Below are 18,075 nucleotides of genomic sequence, written 5' to 3'. Positions count from 1 at the left end.
CTTTTTTGCTTCGGATTATTTTTCTATACTTATATATCTATGTTTATATTAATATCACTCATAAATAAATACTTTCACGTTTTTTTTCACATGAACGATATTTCCCACCCCAAAAAAATCACGACTGAACGTACATCATCGGACGTTATCTTTTAATTAGCGAAAAGACGATAATAAAATAAATAAGATTCATTGATTTATTTCTATTGTTAAACAGTTGACAGTAGTATTAGAAGCGGCAATGTATACTAAAGAATTCATAACCTCGATTTGGATGCGAAATCGGCGTAAGCGCGTGGCGTGATAAAAATGACGTACCGTAAAGTTTGTGCTAGTGTGCGGTCGGCTACGCTAGCGCCAAGTTATAGTTATACGAGTTTTGTCAAGAGCGTATGTCACACGCGTTCGTAAGTCGCCGGCCGGTCAAAACGTTTATTACTTTAAAAATCTCGTTGTCTTCTATTATACCATTGTTTAAACCACATAATTAGACTTGTTATATTGTGCACGTGTTGTATTTGGAACGATATATTGATATATTTAAACATTCAGATGGACATTGAATGTGTTGTGAAATAGGGCATGGTGTCCGTTTTACATCGCTGTAAGTACGACTTTTTGTTTTACCGTTTGAATTAGGAATTAAAGCGTGTTAAATTGTTGTTTCGATATCCAATTGTTGTATATTGTTTTAGTTAAATTGTTATAAGTTGAAAATACGTGAGGTTAGTTCGTTATTAAATTGTAGACACAGACATTGTTGCACTGTACACGGTAGTAGGGTTGCAAAACAGTTTTTGCTTAGGATCGATAATCTCATGTTCCCTTTAGACAGTTTTAACCGTAACCCATTGTTAAGTTTTATGTTTGCTTAACAGCCGCGCTTCCTTTCATTATATTGTCTTCTCATCCGGCAGTGTTTTTATTTCTTATGTTTAGAAAGGTGTCTAAATTGTTATTGACTTTAATTTTTATCTTTAAAATAGATTATGTAACGCCTATAAATATGTCATTCACCTCTTGATATAGTAGGTCAGCTGTAAATAGAAAATCTATAAATATTTTTACATTTTATGCTGAAATAATTATTTTTACGACCAGAAATATGTTTCTGACATTAAAGCATTGTTGATCAAGCTAATTTATAATCTACAATCGTTAAACGATGTTCAGTTTTAAAAAAAAAATTGATAAATTAGTCTGGAGACCCTCTAGGGTAGAAGACGATTCGAGTGACAGTTCACCGTTAAAATTAGTTTATCCGTTTCGCTTACCTGAGGTCCCTATCGCATTGTTATAGGTATAAACGAAGATAGCTTGAGAAATGCGGTTATATTCTTCGGTTATATATTTTTGTCGAAGTATCTATTAAATATTACTAATACCCAATTGTATTGGATTTTGTTTTCCCTCTGACACTATTCCGGTAAATTCAATTGCAATTCGATGAGAAAACTGTCTGGGGTTATTGAACCTTTGACAATGGACTTACTAAGAATGGAAATATCGAGAAACATTACGTTTGACATGTGATAAACAAGAGAATAATGATAAAATTCCTTTTTGCATTCTTCTGTTATTAATCGGTTAAAAGATTTGATTTAAACAAAACAAATGCATTTCATTTGTCAACTGCATAGATAAGGAATAGGCAGTGACTTTTTTTATTTCTAGTTCGGTTTAAACTTAGTTAAATATGCAAAAAATGTATTAGGAGACAAAGTTTTCGATCAGCAAATGTTCCGATAAAATAACCTCTATTTAGTTGGTGTTATTACTAAAGAAGCGTCAGTGAAGCGTGTCTAAAGATGCCTTCGAAAGGCAATTTGATATTTTAAGAGAACATCAGAACTGTTTTAAAATTATATGAATATACAACAGCATACATATATTTAACACAGCTGAATACATGCAAGGTTATTGTAAATTACAATACAATAGAAATAATTGACATGAACAAATGTTGCAATCATTTGTATTAAAATTACTATGAACTAGCTGTTCCCATGCGACTTCATCCGTATAAAATTATATTGTCAATTGCAAATGTCAAAATGACATGACATGATGTCAAACCATGGCAACCTTGCTTCCTTGATGTTGGCAACAACTTACGGTCTCTTTCCCACATTAGGGTTTTTATCCAAAATATTTACCCCTAAGTTTAACGGCGTGAAAATATATAGCCTAAAGCGTGACGTAAATGTAGGGCTATTTATTAAAAAAAGAGTTATTCGAAAATATGCTGTAATTGCTGACATCTTAGGCAACAAAGAAGTGTGTGGTTACGCTTTATTATATTAGTATAGATACACAATATTCTCTTAAAAGGTTTTATTTAATTTAACTTTTTAATAGTAATGGCGACATCATCAGCTTTTTCCTTCCCACTGTTGGAGATAAGAATTTCCCAATACCTTCCACTAAAAGCGACATATTTTTAATTAATTATAATTAATGAAAAGAAAATACAGAGCAGTGGTAGAAAGTATACTGAATTCCTCGTTTACTTACGAGTATTTCGTTCGAAATTTAAATGGCTGCCTCGGCCGTTATATGATTTTTTTGACTCTTTAGATCGTGCGCCCTTTGACTAACGGACAACTGTTGTGTAATTGTCGATTGTTTCGTAGCCAATTCAACTGTTTAGTTGCACAAATAGAAATCAACTAGTAGTAGTAAGATAAAAAAGTTGAGCGATAGTTTAGTTTTAGATGTGAGCACGCTCTATATCAATAACGTGCGCCAAAATCGCGCGATGACCCAAAGCAATCGATTCATCGAACGTTCTGACCTGACAATTGCCTTTTATTAAATACGATAAGGTTAATTTATTTCAATTCTGATTCATAACGTGCCGATTAAAATCCGAGTAAATGATAATAAACAACCGTACATTGTATTTAAGTACAGAGATAATTATATCCACAATAAAATGGTTCATTACAAACTGCACTTATAAAAGCTTGTAACATCGTCTGACTTAAAACGCGATAAGGTGATTCACGAAAGGTCTTATAAAATTACTAGCTGTTCCCGTGCGACTTCATCCGCATGAAATTATGAAACTTTTGTTTTATTGTTTATTATACATTTGTCAAATTATCAATTACAAATGTCAAAATGACATGACATGATAACAACGTTACGTCCTTGATGTTGGCAGCAACTTCTGGTCTCTTTCCCACATTAAGGTTTTTATCCAAAATATATACCCCCTAAGTTTAATGGCGTTAAAATATATAGCCTAAAGCGTGACGCAAGTGTAGGGCTTTTTATTAAAAAAAGAATTATTCAAAAATATGCTGTAATTGCTGACATCTTAGGCAACAAAGAAGTGTGTGTTTACGCTTTATTATAATAGTATAGATGACTGCGTGTTCAATATTGGGTAACATTGTCTTCTTTAAATCAAGGCAATTTTTCTAGAAGATTATATTGCCATCCTTATCATTCTCTTTGACAAAAAGAGATAGCAAATGTTCTTATTTGAAATTGACGGATAAGTATTCGCCTTGCAGTATCACGCGTGTCCCACTTATTATTGAGTGATTCCCTTGCCCAAGGCAACCGGCATTATTTGAATTCTATGCCGCCATTTGGTCGTTCGAATATAGAATCGACTACTGGAATTTATTCGAATTTCGAATAACTCGATGCAATTTAACGAGTTTAAGGTATTCGAATGCAGCATTTTAATCTGTTATTTTGGGTCAATTATTTTATGTTACTTAATATTTTTTGGCGTCCGAAATGTGCAAATTTTTCCAATTGTTAAAAAATATGTAAATAAAAAGTGAAAGTAGATATTTTTGTAGTCAAATGAACATAAAATCATTTATCTCGAAATTTAAAAGCAAAGTTATAAGTTTTTTTAATGTTACTCTTAACTTTTTAGTCGGATTAATAAGATCCAGCAATTCCATCTTCAGAAACAGCGACCATTTTCACGCCAAGACTCAAATAAAATCTGTAGCTTCGGATAATCAAGAATAATTTAAACCCTAACATTAGAAGACCTTGTTATTTTTTCCCCTTATATAATTAATTAACAATAAAGCTGTAATATTTACATAAAAAGCAGAAATGAGAATATTTGAATAGATTTCACAAGATTCGAACAAAATGCAAATACGAGATAGTATTCTTCTTATCAACGGCGCAGATGTTTTCGTTTGTACGTGCTTGTGATGCTATAGTCCATGCATTATGCAAGCCATTGCGAATTATTAGCTGTTTCCATTTAAGGGTTAATCAACGATTAACCGACTGACGCTCGATGCAAAAAACAATTAAATGGCAACATTTTTGTTTTTATTTCAGTAATAGGTTTTGTTCTTTTTTTATAATTTTTTGGTCAATAAATAGTGTTGAGAGCGTCGGTGGCTCAGTGGTTTAAACACTTGACTCGTAATCTACAGGTCTTGGGTTCGAATTCCGCCATGTACCAATGTGAGTTTAGATTTTTCGAATTTTCATATGTAAATAATTTACCCGACGTTCTTACGGTGAAGGAAAACATCGTAATGCAACCTGCATATATCGGCGAAGAAATTCAAAGATATATGGGAAGTCAACCAACCCGCAGTGGGCCAGCGTGGTTGACTATGGCCTAGTCAACCCTTATTAGGGTAGGCTCCGAGCCCCTCGGTGGGGACATGTAGTGAGCTGGTGATGATGAAATAGCGTTTTATTTTTTGTTATTTATTAGTCTATAAGGTTCATATGTAATTTTTTTAAAACTTAAAACAAGCATTAATATGATAGAAGATTTAAATTCTAGATAAAATGATATGAAATTATGTTTATAAGGGACAAAACATATTTAGGCTACGTCACAATGAGATTCAACAAGACAAATGTTTGTAAATGTACATCTGTTATCTTGAAAATATTGTTAGGTTTAAAAAGTATCTGATTTCAATTATTGTTGTTATTGTTGCGTTTAAAGGAATGCCAATACACTAGTCTTAATTGAAATTATTCTCAACTAGCTTTTTCCCGCGACACCGTCCTCGCGGAAGGAAAAAAAAAACAAAAAAGAGTAGCCTATGTGTTCTTCCAGACTATCCTCTACGTCTATGCCTAATGTCATCGAGATACGTTCAGCCGTTTATGATACAAACTCTAACAAACATCTATCCATCAATCTAAACTTTCGCATTTATAATATTAGTATGATTAGTACATCCCGTTCCGGTAAATAAAACAAATGAATTTAAATGAACACTGTTACTATTTAATCTTACTGTTGATTGGTTCTTAAAGAAGGATGATTCCTTTGATGCAGGATTCCAGTTTGTATATCTTTTCGACACTTTCTACTGAATTTTCAGATCACTTTTGCGACGAAACGAAGGAACATTCTATTAGGAATATTGTATTCTGTATGAATCACTATTTACTCGCCGTCATACATCTAAAATGTGATGACATGATGACAGAAATGCATGTGAATAATGGCAAAGTTTTAGATCGAAAGGAATGAAACACTACATATTGTACCATACTTGATGAAAATAATTAACACCCTTTATGCATACACTTTCGAAGTGATTCATTGTGCAACTATTTGAAGCAATATTTCTATTCACGGGAAATTGTATTTATATATTATAAACCTTGACTCCCACTTGTCTACACTTAACGCCCACTTATATCACAACGCTGGGTCGTGATCGATTAATTTGTGTTCGTTTAGACGCAAGCAAATCATTTGCCAGTCTATAGACAATGCTCAGACATTTCCTGCATATTGATTAATAATATATACTATACTAGCTTTCGCCCGCGACTTCGTCTGCGCGGAATTAAAAATCAAATCAAATAGACTGTATGTTCCTCAAGACTATCGTTTACATCTATACCAAATTTCATCGAAATCCATTCAGACGATTAGGCTACAAACTCTAACAAACATCCATCCGTCTAAACTTTCGCATTTATAATATTAGTATGATAAACCTTTACAAATGTATTTCTATAAAGACAACAAATAATTACAATCTTAAATTGGAAATATGGATATACAAAGTTTTATTCGGTCAAACTAAGACAGCACACTAGCGCCATCTGTAAACATCAAAAAAGTGTCAAAAGAACCTTTTCGTTCTGTTACTGTCATGTCTTGTTTTTCTTTTGTACCGTTTTCTATATGCATATTTCTTGGTTCTGTTTAGTTCACGTTTATTCATTGCTGATTGATTTTATCAGACATGCAACATACAAGTCGAGGTAACCGCAGTAATCTGATACAGACCTTCGTGGGACCTTCCGACCGATACTTCCTATGTGGGTAACCACAATATATCAAAACATTTTTTTAAAATCCCTGTCAAAAGTTACGTAGTGTAAGACTGTAATAAGATTTTTTGAATTAACTTAAATTAATGGTATTACTTGGAATTTGTAAAATCGAGTTAAAGAAAAAATTGATGGCTGGCCATTTCCGCGCCCAGGCCCGCTGTGCGAGGCGTGACGCGAACAAAAGCTAACTAATACTCGACCTGAAGAAGGACCCCCGAAGGGTCTGAAACTAGTCGGTGCCGTCACATGAGTTTAAACAATTTAATCATGGCTGTTAAGATAATGAACATATTTGGCAAATAAAAGAACATATGGATCGGAGAACTTTTTCTATATACGTTGATTTTAATTGCTTATTTTACCTGTTTTAATTGATCTTTTTATGTATATGTTCAATTAACGGCAAACTAGAGATTCGTTCTCACGCTTAAGGAATGATTCAGAGAGCTCTGCCGCGGATTAAGAGGTTAATTGATGGATTGAACGTTTAATTACGTCGTTTAATTTAATGATCCATTTGACTGAATGACCCTTACATCAAAACCGGCACGTTATAAGTAGATAAATTGAAATTGTATTACTATTCAGTCTGATAAAAGATAGTTCTATATCTTCTCTATCATAGCTCAATGTTACTCTTTTGCGTTACTAGATGGCGGTGGAATAGCATTAGATCGCGCGTATAAGATCAATCCGATTTTTAAAAAAATAATCTGTTTCATTCCTAACGAAAGCTTGATAATGTACGCTGGCTTCAAAGGATTTGCAAAAAAGGCTTTTAATGTAAAGAATATATTGAAACTAATTTAATTGTGCCTGGGACGATATGTTCTCGTATAGCGAAGCCTCCGACAGTATGCATTAAGTTGGCTCCCGTCCGCGCCGTGTGGTCCGCGTGCAAAAGCTTTTAAGCTCTTCCAACGTCCAAATGCAACGTGAAAGTTTACAGCGAAAATCCGTATGTAAGTTTTTAAAACATACCTTTTAATATACGGTTGATATTTCTGTGAAATTGCATTAGAGTTGTACTCATTAGTGCGCTGTTTTTTTATAAAGAAGATAGAATAGTAGGATCAAAAAATTCAATTTCAATATGATTTAATATCTAATTGTTTAAGGTATCGTTGTACTTGTTTCCAATGCACGCTATTAAACTTCGGGGGTGAGTAAAATGAAAATAATAGCCCTGCGAGCAAGAAACAAAAACTACAAGCCAATAAGCAAAGTATCAAGATTGCGATGGTTACTTAAATTCACAACCAATGTTGATGGCCTTTGTTATATCATTATAGTTTGTATTTTAAAACTATTTGTTGCCCGCGACTTTGTCCAAGCAATATTAAGATAAAGTAGCCTATTATATGCCCGTCTATGTCAGCTACCCTTCAGTGAAAGTCCGGTCGAGATCGGCCCAACCGTTTCGGAGATTACCCGGCACAAACGCGGCTTGCGGACAGACAGTCAGACAAAGAATTTTTAAATACGATTTTCGTTATCAGCAACGCAAACACATCATTTTCCTGAAATCTGGAATTCTTCTTTCCATATTTCAAACTGACACTCCAATTTTATTATATTTGTATAGATAGATATGGAGTAACTATTTATTTGTTTTAAAACATTATTCAAACTTCGGCAAATTCCTGTTTCAAACATTTGTTATAGACTTGCAATGCAGTAGATTTTTACTTTATTTCATTCGGTGTCTGTTTACACAGCATTGTTATTAGAATCTCTACAAGTGGTTTAGGAGAAATTCAGAACGAGAAATGTGAGTAGTGTTTTTGTATGGGAAGACATACAAAGTTTTTTTGGATAATGATATTTTCGGTTTACAATAATACTGTTAAAGTATTTAACCTAATCTCTTTAGTATACTTCTGTAGTGTATTAAACTATGAGGAAAGTTAATATATATGGGATAAAAAATAGGGTAAAAAATATTCTTAATAAAGAAAATTTTTTTAGAGTCTATGATTTGAAAAAATGTTTTTATGTCGTTTACGATATTTTTAAAACTTAAATTGACTGTTATTTTTAAAACGTTTCGTCCTCTGCTGGAACTCTCATGTTCATGATGGTTTTTGTCCTGTTTTACTTGCTCTTAAAATAATTACATTTTACAATAGCCACATGTGATTTAAGGCGATTTGTCGCCACAATAATGCTAAATAATAGTGTCATTGTAATAATTTTAATGTTTATTTCAAACTAGCTGTTGCCGTGCGGTTACATCCGCAATTATGAAAATTTTATTTTATTGTTTACATTTTTAAAATTATGAATAGCAAATGTCTAACTGACATGATATGGCAATCTTGTTTCCTTGATGTTGGCAGCAACTTATGGTCTCTTTCCCACCTTAGGGATTTTATCCAAAATATTTATCCCCCAAGTTTAATGGTGTGAAAATATATAGCCTAAAGCGTGACGTAAATGTAGGGCTCTTTATTAAAGAAATAATTATTCAAAAAAATGCTGTAATCGCTGACATCTTAGGCAACCAAGAAGTGTGTGTTTACGCTTTATTATAATAGTATAGATAACAGTTTTAACCTAGTTATTCCATGTAACACTAACTGAATATTAAAGTGGGTTCTCACTGCTGAATACTTAAAAACATATTTACCTTACATTATCATTGAAATACTGTTTATTGTGCACGTATGTTCACCGTTTTGCGTGAAATTGAGAATTTCAATTACGTTTTATAAAAATCGCCAGGAAAATTACAAATTAACGATATTAATAATTTTACGGTGATACGTATTTCTACTATGTATTAAAATGTATGGCGTTATTTTGATGAAATTAGTCCTTTAGGTGCTGTAAGTTTTCTTCGAGAAAATGTAATTAAAAATAAATAGTTCCGGTTCCTCATTTGATATTGGGCGTACACTTCGACTTTTTCTCTCGGAAACTTTGCGAACACGGCGAGCTTTATTGCTTTATTACACTCGATAAATAAATGGAAGTTCGTTCCGAGAAATATTGTGAGGTTCTTCCAAGGACTTCTTTATTTTACTTTTGTAATCGCGCAATAAAAAGTATCTACATTTTTCTTATACTAGCTGTTCCCGTGCGATTTCATCAGCATAAAATTATTTTACTGTTTACATGTGTCAAATTGTCAATTGCAAATGTCAAACTGACATGACATGACAAAACTTGGCAATCTTATTTCCTTGATGTTGGCAGCAACTTATGGTCTCTTTCCCACATTAGGGTTTGGAAAACAATTTAAATGTAGTTGTTATTGGTTTTTTTAAATCGATTACTTAAATAATGTTTATCCGGAAACAATTTAAAGTAAACTCAAAGAAATGCTGTAAATTTTCACCCAAAGAGGGAAATAAACTATATCGCTTTTTCTTTTATTTTTTGTAAAACGTTTATAGTCCTTCGAGCCGGATACGTGTATATTTATGTTAGAGAAGTCGGGACCGTTTCTTAGTTTATAAAGTCAATATATAAAACATAAAGGAGTTACAACATACTTAAATGACTAAGTAGCTTTGAAAATTCTTAGAAAACCAGTTATCTGCTAAAATGTTCCTTCATGTTCGTTCAACTTTCCGACATACAGACTTGCAACTTACTTTTAATGTACAACAATGCAGTTTTAAACGTTCCAATTTATTTCAGAGGATCGAAGAGCGAACATTCTGAAAGTTTCCGTATACCTGTACTATGGAAAGCAAGAAACCAATCAACTTGGACTCTGTGTTGGAAAGTCTTGGTCCATACGGACGTTATAATCTATTGAATTTCGTCCTACTTCTGTTCCCGGTATTACTAAGCAGCTTCTATGAGTGTGGATTTATATTTGAAGCTCAAGAACAGACTTACAGGTGAGCTATTACTATTTTTAAAATCTAAACCTTTGGTGTGATTCTTATCAGATTTAAAAACAATAAAATCGTAATTTGTGATCTTATCAAATGTTTGCATTTAATTGTTTAGAAGATGTTTTATTCTTTGTGGTTTTTTCTTTGGAGGTTCTCATTTGTGCAATTTACAGTCACTTTCAGTTTATTTTTTTTTACATTATTTGTTATTTATCTTTTATATTGTTCATTTGCCAATATTTTTTTTAAGAATGGTTAGAAATAGGTTCTTTGTCAAAGTTTTTCGTTTATTTGCAAAACCCTAGGCACGGTTCAAAGCTTTTACCTCCTGTCCATGTAAATATTTGAACACTTTACTTTTTTGAGACTTTTGAACGAAATACGAAACATTTTAACCTGACCGTTTTTACGACTGTTTCAAGGAGATAGCCAAATGAAATTTCTCTCCCAAAAATATAAAGGAATTGAGAATACTTTGATTTAATCTGATTCATTTATTTTAACAAAAATGTTATGTATTTTTTACTATAATTATTATAAATACAGAACTTGCATGCATTTTGTAGTACATTTTTTATGCGTTATCTTGCTATTTGTAATCGTTGGTTTCCACTGCCCATGATAAAACGAACTATACTAATAATGTAACCGTCAAGCTACAAAATCACATTGTATTCATTTTTTCAAAATATGCATGAGAGGGAAGGGTAACATATTGGGCATACCTGCCTTATGCCTACCGGGTCAGATAAGTTCGTCGGTCTATATGTTGCAAGGCCGTTTTATTTATGACACATTATAAATATGGTAATAACACCCGATGGGATAATGCTAGGCTTTTGTGGAATATTGTATATTAATACTGTTTCATTAAAACGATATATTGACTTGTTTGTCTTAATTTATGGCAGCGGTTATTACTGAACATCCATTTGTGTTATTTTTGATACCAAATATAGTCTGTCTATAATAATCTTATACAGGATGTCTTGTTATAGTTTTGTTGGTCAAATGTAAATCATTTTTCATTCATTCTAAATTTTATTGGTATACCTCATGATATACTTAATTTTTAACGTTACAAAATTAAATAATAAAAGGATTTTTTTTTAATAATACAAGAAAAGATTTTCGGACATCCTGTATTGTTTGTTGTAATACACAGGTTACATAGGTGTTTTGGTACACCTCAATATACTTAATTTGTAACGTTAGAAAGACCTAAAATAAAGTATTTTTTTTTTTTATAAAACACGAAATGATTTCCCGTCACCCTGTATTGGTTTTTCTAATTTGTAAGGAGAATAGTTCGATAAGGAATTTAGTTTTAAACCTTTTGTCACGTAGTAACACAAAGACGTAACACGTTCACCGCCGCTGCCACTTTTGTATAGAATAGTTGCATTGAACGTGTTGCAACGTTAGTAGGTAGATAGAATCAAAATTTTATCACGTATCGCTCGATAACAGTATCTAATCTATGTACACGGATGAGCACTGATGGATGAAATGTTATCTAGTATTGATAAGTCTGGACAAAACCGGCTATTTCATAGTTGAACTTTCATCTGATATCAGGTTTTAAGATCAAAGGGTCTATCACGAATTGCGTGACAATTGTGAAAGTATTCGTAACGTAATCGATAACATTAATATGAGTATCTTACTAAAAGAGCATGACTGTTTGTTTTTTCTGTTGTATCATGTTTTTTTTTCTAGATGCAAAGTTAATGGCTGTGAAGAAAGATTCAATGACACGTCGTGGCTTGATTACGCTATACCAAATAACACTAAAACAAACCGGCCTGATATGTGCACTAGATATGCCACCATAAATGACACCCTACAGCAATGCACGCCTGATGAATTTCTAAATAAAACTGTTCCATGTGACAGTTTTGTGTACGAAGAAGGACGATCTTTTGTTAAAGAGGTAAGCTTTATTATAGACTAACTATCGCCTGAGACTCCGTCCGCGTAGAACTAAAAAACTATAGTAAGTAGCCTATGTGTTCTTCCAGACTCTATATCCATGCCAAATTTCATCGCGATCCGTTGAGCCGTTAAGGAGATCCTTAACCTGAAACTTGAAATTACCTAACCTAACAACCGAACGAACTTAACAAACATCCATCCATCCATCTAAACTTTAACATGTATAATATTAGTAATATAAATAAAAATACCTTAAGGTGGGCATTAGTTGGAAGCATGGATGCTCGCAGTGTAACATCTTACGTTACACCTCGTAACATCATTCAGTACCCATATTTAAAGGAAAAAATCAATCATATCAAAATTCACATTTGTATTGTTTAAAAGAAAGTATTTATGTACAAAAACATCGTTTCTTTTTAAACAAGATAATACCAACAGTTGATTTTGTTGCATTTTTTTCTACATATTAACAAAGTTAGGGTTCCAGTCATTGTTTATTTCTACGCAGTAATGCATCGCATTTAAACCGGATGGGAAACGATATGCATTAGCCATAACAATACGTTGATACCCAGAATAAATCGCACACGACTACTACATTTGAATAAACAGACAACATAAAATATTAATGTGAATACATAGACAAAAGTAATTTTTTGTCTTTGTTGTATTGTACCCAATGATCTGTATCAATAGACAGGGTATTGTTTAGTCATGATAGCTTTACTGTCTTTTCCAACTTAAACGCGCCTTTTGATGTTTATGACAGCAAAGTCTATTATTATAAGTTCTTAAATAATTCATTGCGTCCGCTAATCAGCGTTACAATAGTGGAAATCAAGATACAAAATGCCGCAGTTTACGACCTGTCCATTTATAGAGGTCAGTGTTTGACTAAATTATGACTTACTAGTGCTCTAAATGTAAAAACTGTCGAAAGATCTTTGTAATAGTATTGGAGCTGTCTTCTTTTGTTTTTCTTTCATAATATTATGCCTATGCATGTTTTACATATTTTCTGTCAGAACGAACCGCGATATCTATTCCTCTTACCGGTTCAGAAAAGCTTGTCTTATAAATCTAGGATGCCATGGGCAACATCACCATTCATCTTCCCGTCCTTATCCTACGCCCTTAGAATGAGCGAGACAGATAGCGTCCCCATCATTATATGCAAATAATTAACATCATTATCTATACAGTTCGATTTAGGTTGTCAGGAATGGAAGAGGGCGCTAGTGGGCACCGTCCACAACTCCGGCATGTTCGCCGCAATGTTGGTAACGGGGGCGATATCTGATCGCTTCGGCCGCAAGGTGGCGGTTGGGATAGCGTCAATTGCCAGCCTTATATTCGGTATCGGCAGAGCCTTCACAAATAATTACCTGGCGTATTTAGCTATGCATTTCCTGGAAGCTGGCTTTGGAGGAGGATTGTACCCATCTGCGTATGTTCTGGGTTAGTTAACTTTATATCTTTTGTGACTGCAAATGAACAATGGAACTCTTATTAAGAGATTACTAACGAACCTGAACAATATAAGAAAAGATCAGAAACGTTTTTAAAAATAACCTAAAATCGATCTACCTATATCTGACCGACTTCCCAAAAGACGGAGGAACTCAATTCGTCCGTATGTATTTTTTTTTATTTTAAAAAATCAACATACATATGTGCGAAATTTCAAGATCCGTTCAGCATTTAGGTTATAAACTCTAACAAACATACATCTATCAGAACTTTCACATTTATATTAGTAAGATCAAGCGGGGTTTTGTTTTTTTAATTTTTTAATCAACGTTTTTTCTTTTTCAGCTGTGGAATTAGTAGGATTGAAGCAACGTGTGATAGTCTCCGCAATGTGCAACATGACATTCGTAGTTGGTGAGATATTACTAGCTCTGCTCGCCTGGTTCGTCGACAGTTGGCGGCATTACATCATCATTCTATACACTCCTGCGATCCTGGTAGCTGTATACGTCTGGTTCATGAATGAAAGTGCCAGATGGCTACTAAGTAAGGGAAGACGAGATGAAGCGGTTAAAATATTAAAAAGTGCAGCTAAAATTAATAATTTAGACCCAAGGAAATTAGAATTAGACTCATTGGGTGATCCACTACTTGATCCGAAGAATCAGACTGTGGATAAAAAGTCGCAGTTCTCTAAAGCGATTCGTTCAACTATTATATGGAAGAGACTGGTTATCTGTTCGTTTTTGTGGATGACTTGTTCATTGGTTTATTATGGATTATCAATAAACGCAATGTCACTTAGTGCTAATAAATATGTTACTTTTATGTTGGTAGTTGTGGTTGAAATACCAGCGTATGTTATAGTTGTGGTTGTGTTGGACAAATATGGAAGGAAAAAGACTTTGGTTGTGAATTACGTTTTGTGCGCGGTCACCAATTTGCTGTTCGCATTTCTACCGAAATGTAAGTATACATTTTTTAATTATGTAATACATATATTTATATCAAACTAGGTTTCGTCCATGACTCCGTTCGCGTGTTCTTCCAGACTATCATCTATATCTGTGTCAAATTTCATCGAGATCTGTTTAGTAGTTGTGGCTACAAACTCTAACAAACATCCATCCATTTATATTTTCCATTTATATTAGTAAATTGGATTCCAAAACGCGTCTGTTCTGTTGACAGTTTAATCTATTTCTATTAGTGTGAATCTTCACTAGCAACCGTAACCTACAGCGTCAAAATGGCGGACTTCAAATAGGCACAAATTACCATCCCTTATAGCCTATCCATTTAATATAAGTCAGTAATACTGCAATATATAAATTCTTTCATGAAAAAAAGTAGTCGGGTTCAATTCAAGTGAGCATACATTGCTTAGTTGTTTTGTATATTTACATGTTGAAAAACATTTATTGTACTTGACACAGATCTATTGTGTGTCGAACACGTGTAAAGTTTTAGTAAACAATTTTACACGTGTGTATTTACACGAAACACACTATCATGTCGTATATCGCACTCTCTTTCAAAAAACAAATATTCTTTCATAATTACTGGAATTTTTAACGTATCCATGATGAAAAAGGTTGAAACGCGATAAAAATGTAACACTAATCAATAAACAAATGATAGTTTTGAAAAAAAGAATTCCATGTTTTAAAATAACAATAATTTGAATTTAGAATCCTTAGTCGAACAATTTTGTTTTATTTGAAAAGGCCAGTAACAATTAGAAACGGCAAGACCTAAATAAGAATTAGCAACATTTTTTAAACGAGCTAATAATTTTCTAAAACATCCTGGCTGGATGACAAAAAAACATTAACCTTGAATTTATTGTTTAAAAATTTTAAAAAAGTTACATTTCTCAAACCTTTAATAATAAACAACGATTAGACACGGCAGTAAGCATACATTTTTCGCATTAAAATGCAGGGTGTTGCGAATTTATCGAATGTGTTGCGTTTTGTTAAGAATGCAGATCACATGACCTTGAACTGGTACTATTCAATGTGACAAACAATATTATATATGCGCATAATATTTACATGAGTATGCGAGAAGTAAACACTGCGTCCAGTGCTGTTCTAGACTTTTCTTAGCTCTATTTTTCAACGATCAGCCAGATAAGCAGACAAGAAAATAAATATTTTTTGAACGAAGGTTTTCTTGCATAAATCTATACTAATATCGTAGAGGAAAGATTTGTATTTTTGTATGTATTGAAATAACTCAAAAACTACTAGGCTGATTTCAAAAATTCTTACACCATTAAAAAGCTACGTTATCGGTGAGAACATAGGCTATATTTTTATTCTTTTTTACGCGGGCGAAGTCGCGAGAAACAGCTAGTATGCATCTAAATAGCAATGTAATTATTTTTGTACGCTATGTCACTTTTTGTGTCTCTCTTTCACATATATCTTCATCCAACTCCTCTAAAATTATCAAAAAATAGTCTAATTTGATATTTTTACACGTCTTGATACTTTTATAACTACGAGGGAATGTATGAAGTACTAATATTTTTCATTACATGGAATAGTTTACAAGAAACTTTTATATGAGCGCTGTTCCCTACTTCATTTCAATTTTCGCTAATGCTAGTTGCCCACGAGTACAGTACACTGTAGAGCAGTAGGATAGTGCAGTACTGCAATTGCTTGAATGCAATTTTACTAATAAAGTAATACTGTTTCTCGACGTGTGTCAAACAATAGTAGTACTGAACTATTCTACTGCTCTGCATAACTGTTCTGCCCTCGTGTGAATCTCATAAGGAGCGAACTCTAGCCAACAAATATTCATACTATTCTCTCATTTTCTTTTTATTAAGAACTTTTCGTTTTTATTAAAACAGTTAGGAGTCCCAATACAGCTGTGACTTATCAACAACGAGATTTTACTCGAGCGCATTTATACTGTTTCTCCTCATAAAGTAATCGCCCATTTTCACAAAGAATTCATCAAGGATTTAATCTCATTTTATATATCAACTAGCTGTTCCCGTGCGGCTTCATCCGCATAAAATAAATTTTATTTTATTGTTCACATGTGTCAAATTATCAATAGCAAGTGTCAAAATGACATGACGACAAATTAATGTTGGCAGCTTGTAGTTTATGGTCCCTTTCTTATTTGAAGGTTTCTTTCCAATTTATTTATTCCCTAAGTTTAATAGTGTAAAAATATATATCCTATAGCGTGTCGTAAGTGTATGGCTTTTTATTAAAGATAGAATTATTTAAAAATATGCTGTGATTGCTTACATCCTACGCCACGAAGTAGTGTGTGTTTACGCTTATATTAGTATAGATTTGTGTTGAATTTATATAAATAAAAACTGCTGTAGTTTATACTTTTTAAGCTGAAACACATGTATAGAACCATCGACAATAGACATTCTTGAGTTAATGACCTTCAATTGACCTTCATGCGTTATGCTTTAATCTAAATTAAATATAAATAATTTCTCAATGCTGATTATGGATAAACTGATTTCAGATTGTATTTTGTTTAGTATTTTAAGGAGAAATTTTCATCAAATCTTCTTAAAAGAGTATTTTTTCCAGCTGACTGGTGGTCGATTCCAATCTATCTGGTTGGCAAATGGAGTGTTACACTCGCGTACAGTTCTGTATACATCTACGTGTCGGAAGTATTCCCTACCAACATGCGACAGACGTTGATCAGCTTCTGTTCTACCGCTGGCAGGATAGGATCTCTTGTAGCGCCGATGACACCGTTATTGGTAAGTTTGTATGCTTTTCTATACTGACTCTATCCGCGTGGAATTAAATAAAAAGTAGCCTATTCTTCCAAATTATCCTCTACATTTATGCCACAAACAAGATCCGGTTACAAACTCTAACACATCCATCCATCTAACTTTGGGCATTTATAATATTAGTAATAAACAAGCTCTAGTCACCACTGTCTACAAACATACTAATGCTAGCCCGAGACTCCTTCCGCGTGGTATTAAAAAAAAAAAACAAAAATGAGTAGCCTATGTGTTCTTCCAGACTATCCTCAACACCTATACCAAATTTCATCGAAATCGGTTCAGCCCTTTAGACTACAATCTAACAAACATCCATCCATCTAAACTTTCGCATTTATAATATTAGTATGAGATACCATAGACCTAGAAAGATATAGATAGATTGACATGATCAAGAAGGGAATATTTATTTTTAATGTTTGTAAGTCTGTTAATTTAGTTAATTCTATATTAAAAATATTGTTATAGCATGAATATCACAGTTCAATGCCGACGGTGATATTTGGAGGTATGTGTCTCATATCGAGTATGTTAGTGCTGATGCTACCAGAGACAAGGAACATGCGACTACCAGACACGATAGAAGAAGCGGAAGAACTTTCTAGAATGAAAACTAGATCCGTCGACAGTTCATAGAGTAAAAATGTGAATTCATAGACAATTTAGAGATGTCCGAGAATTATGCTGCATGTTTTTTTCTGTTACCGATCTGTTGTGAAC

At 33.2% G+C, this 18,075-nt stretch overlaps 1 protein-coding gene across 1 annotated transcript; it reads left to right on the top strand.

Moving 5' to 3' along the window:
- Nucleotides 1-330: 330 nt before the first annotated feature.
- Nucleotides 331-18,075, top strand: LOC106104874 (organic cation transporter protein-like). The gene is made up of 7 exons (XM_013285068.1): nt 331-604; nt 9,952-10,157; nt 11,874-12,087; nt 13,295-13,550; nt 13,908-14,528; nt 17,144-17,322; nt 17,824-18,075. Exons 2-7 carry the CDS (start codon nt 9,997-9,999, stop codon nt 17,989-17,991), a joined length of 1,599 nt encoding a protein of 532 aa, XP_013140522.1. The 5' UTR covers nt 331-604; nt 9,952-9,996; the 3' UTR covers nt 17,992-18,075.

The sequence above is a fragment of the Papilio polytes genome, unplaced genomic scaffold (genome assembly GCF_000836215.1).
Source record: "Papilio polytes unplaced genomic scaffold, Ppol_1.0 DF823399.1, whole genome shotgun sequence".
In the NCBI taxonomy this organism is placed as follows: domain Eukaryota; kingdom Metazoa; phylum Arthropoda; class Insecta; order Lepidoptera; family Papilionidae; genus Papilio; species Papilio polytes.
The sequence above is the reverse complement of the archived record's forward strand: the minus strand, read 5'-3'. Positions and strand labels throughout refer to the sequence as shown.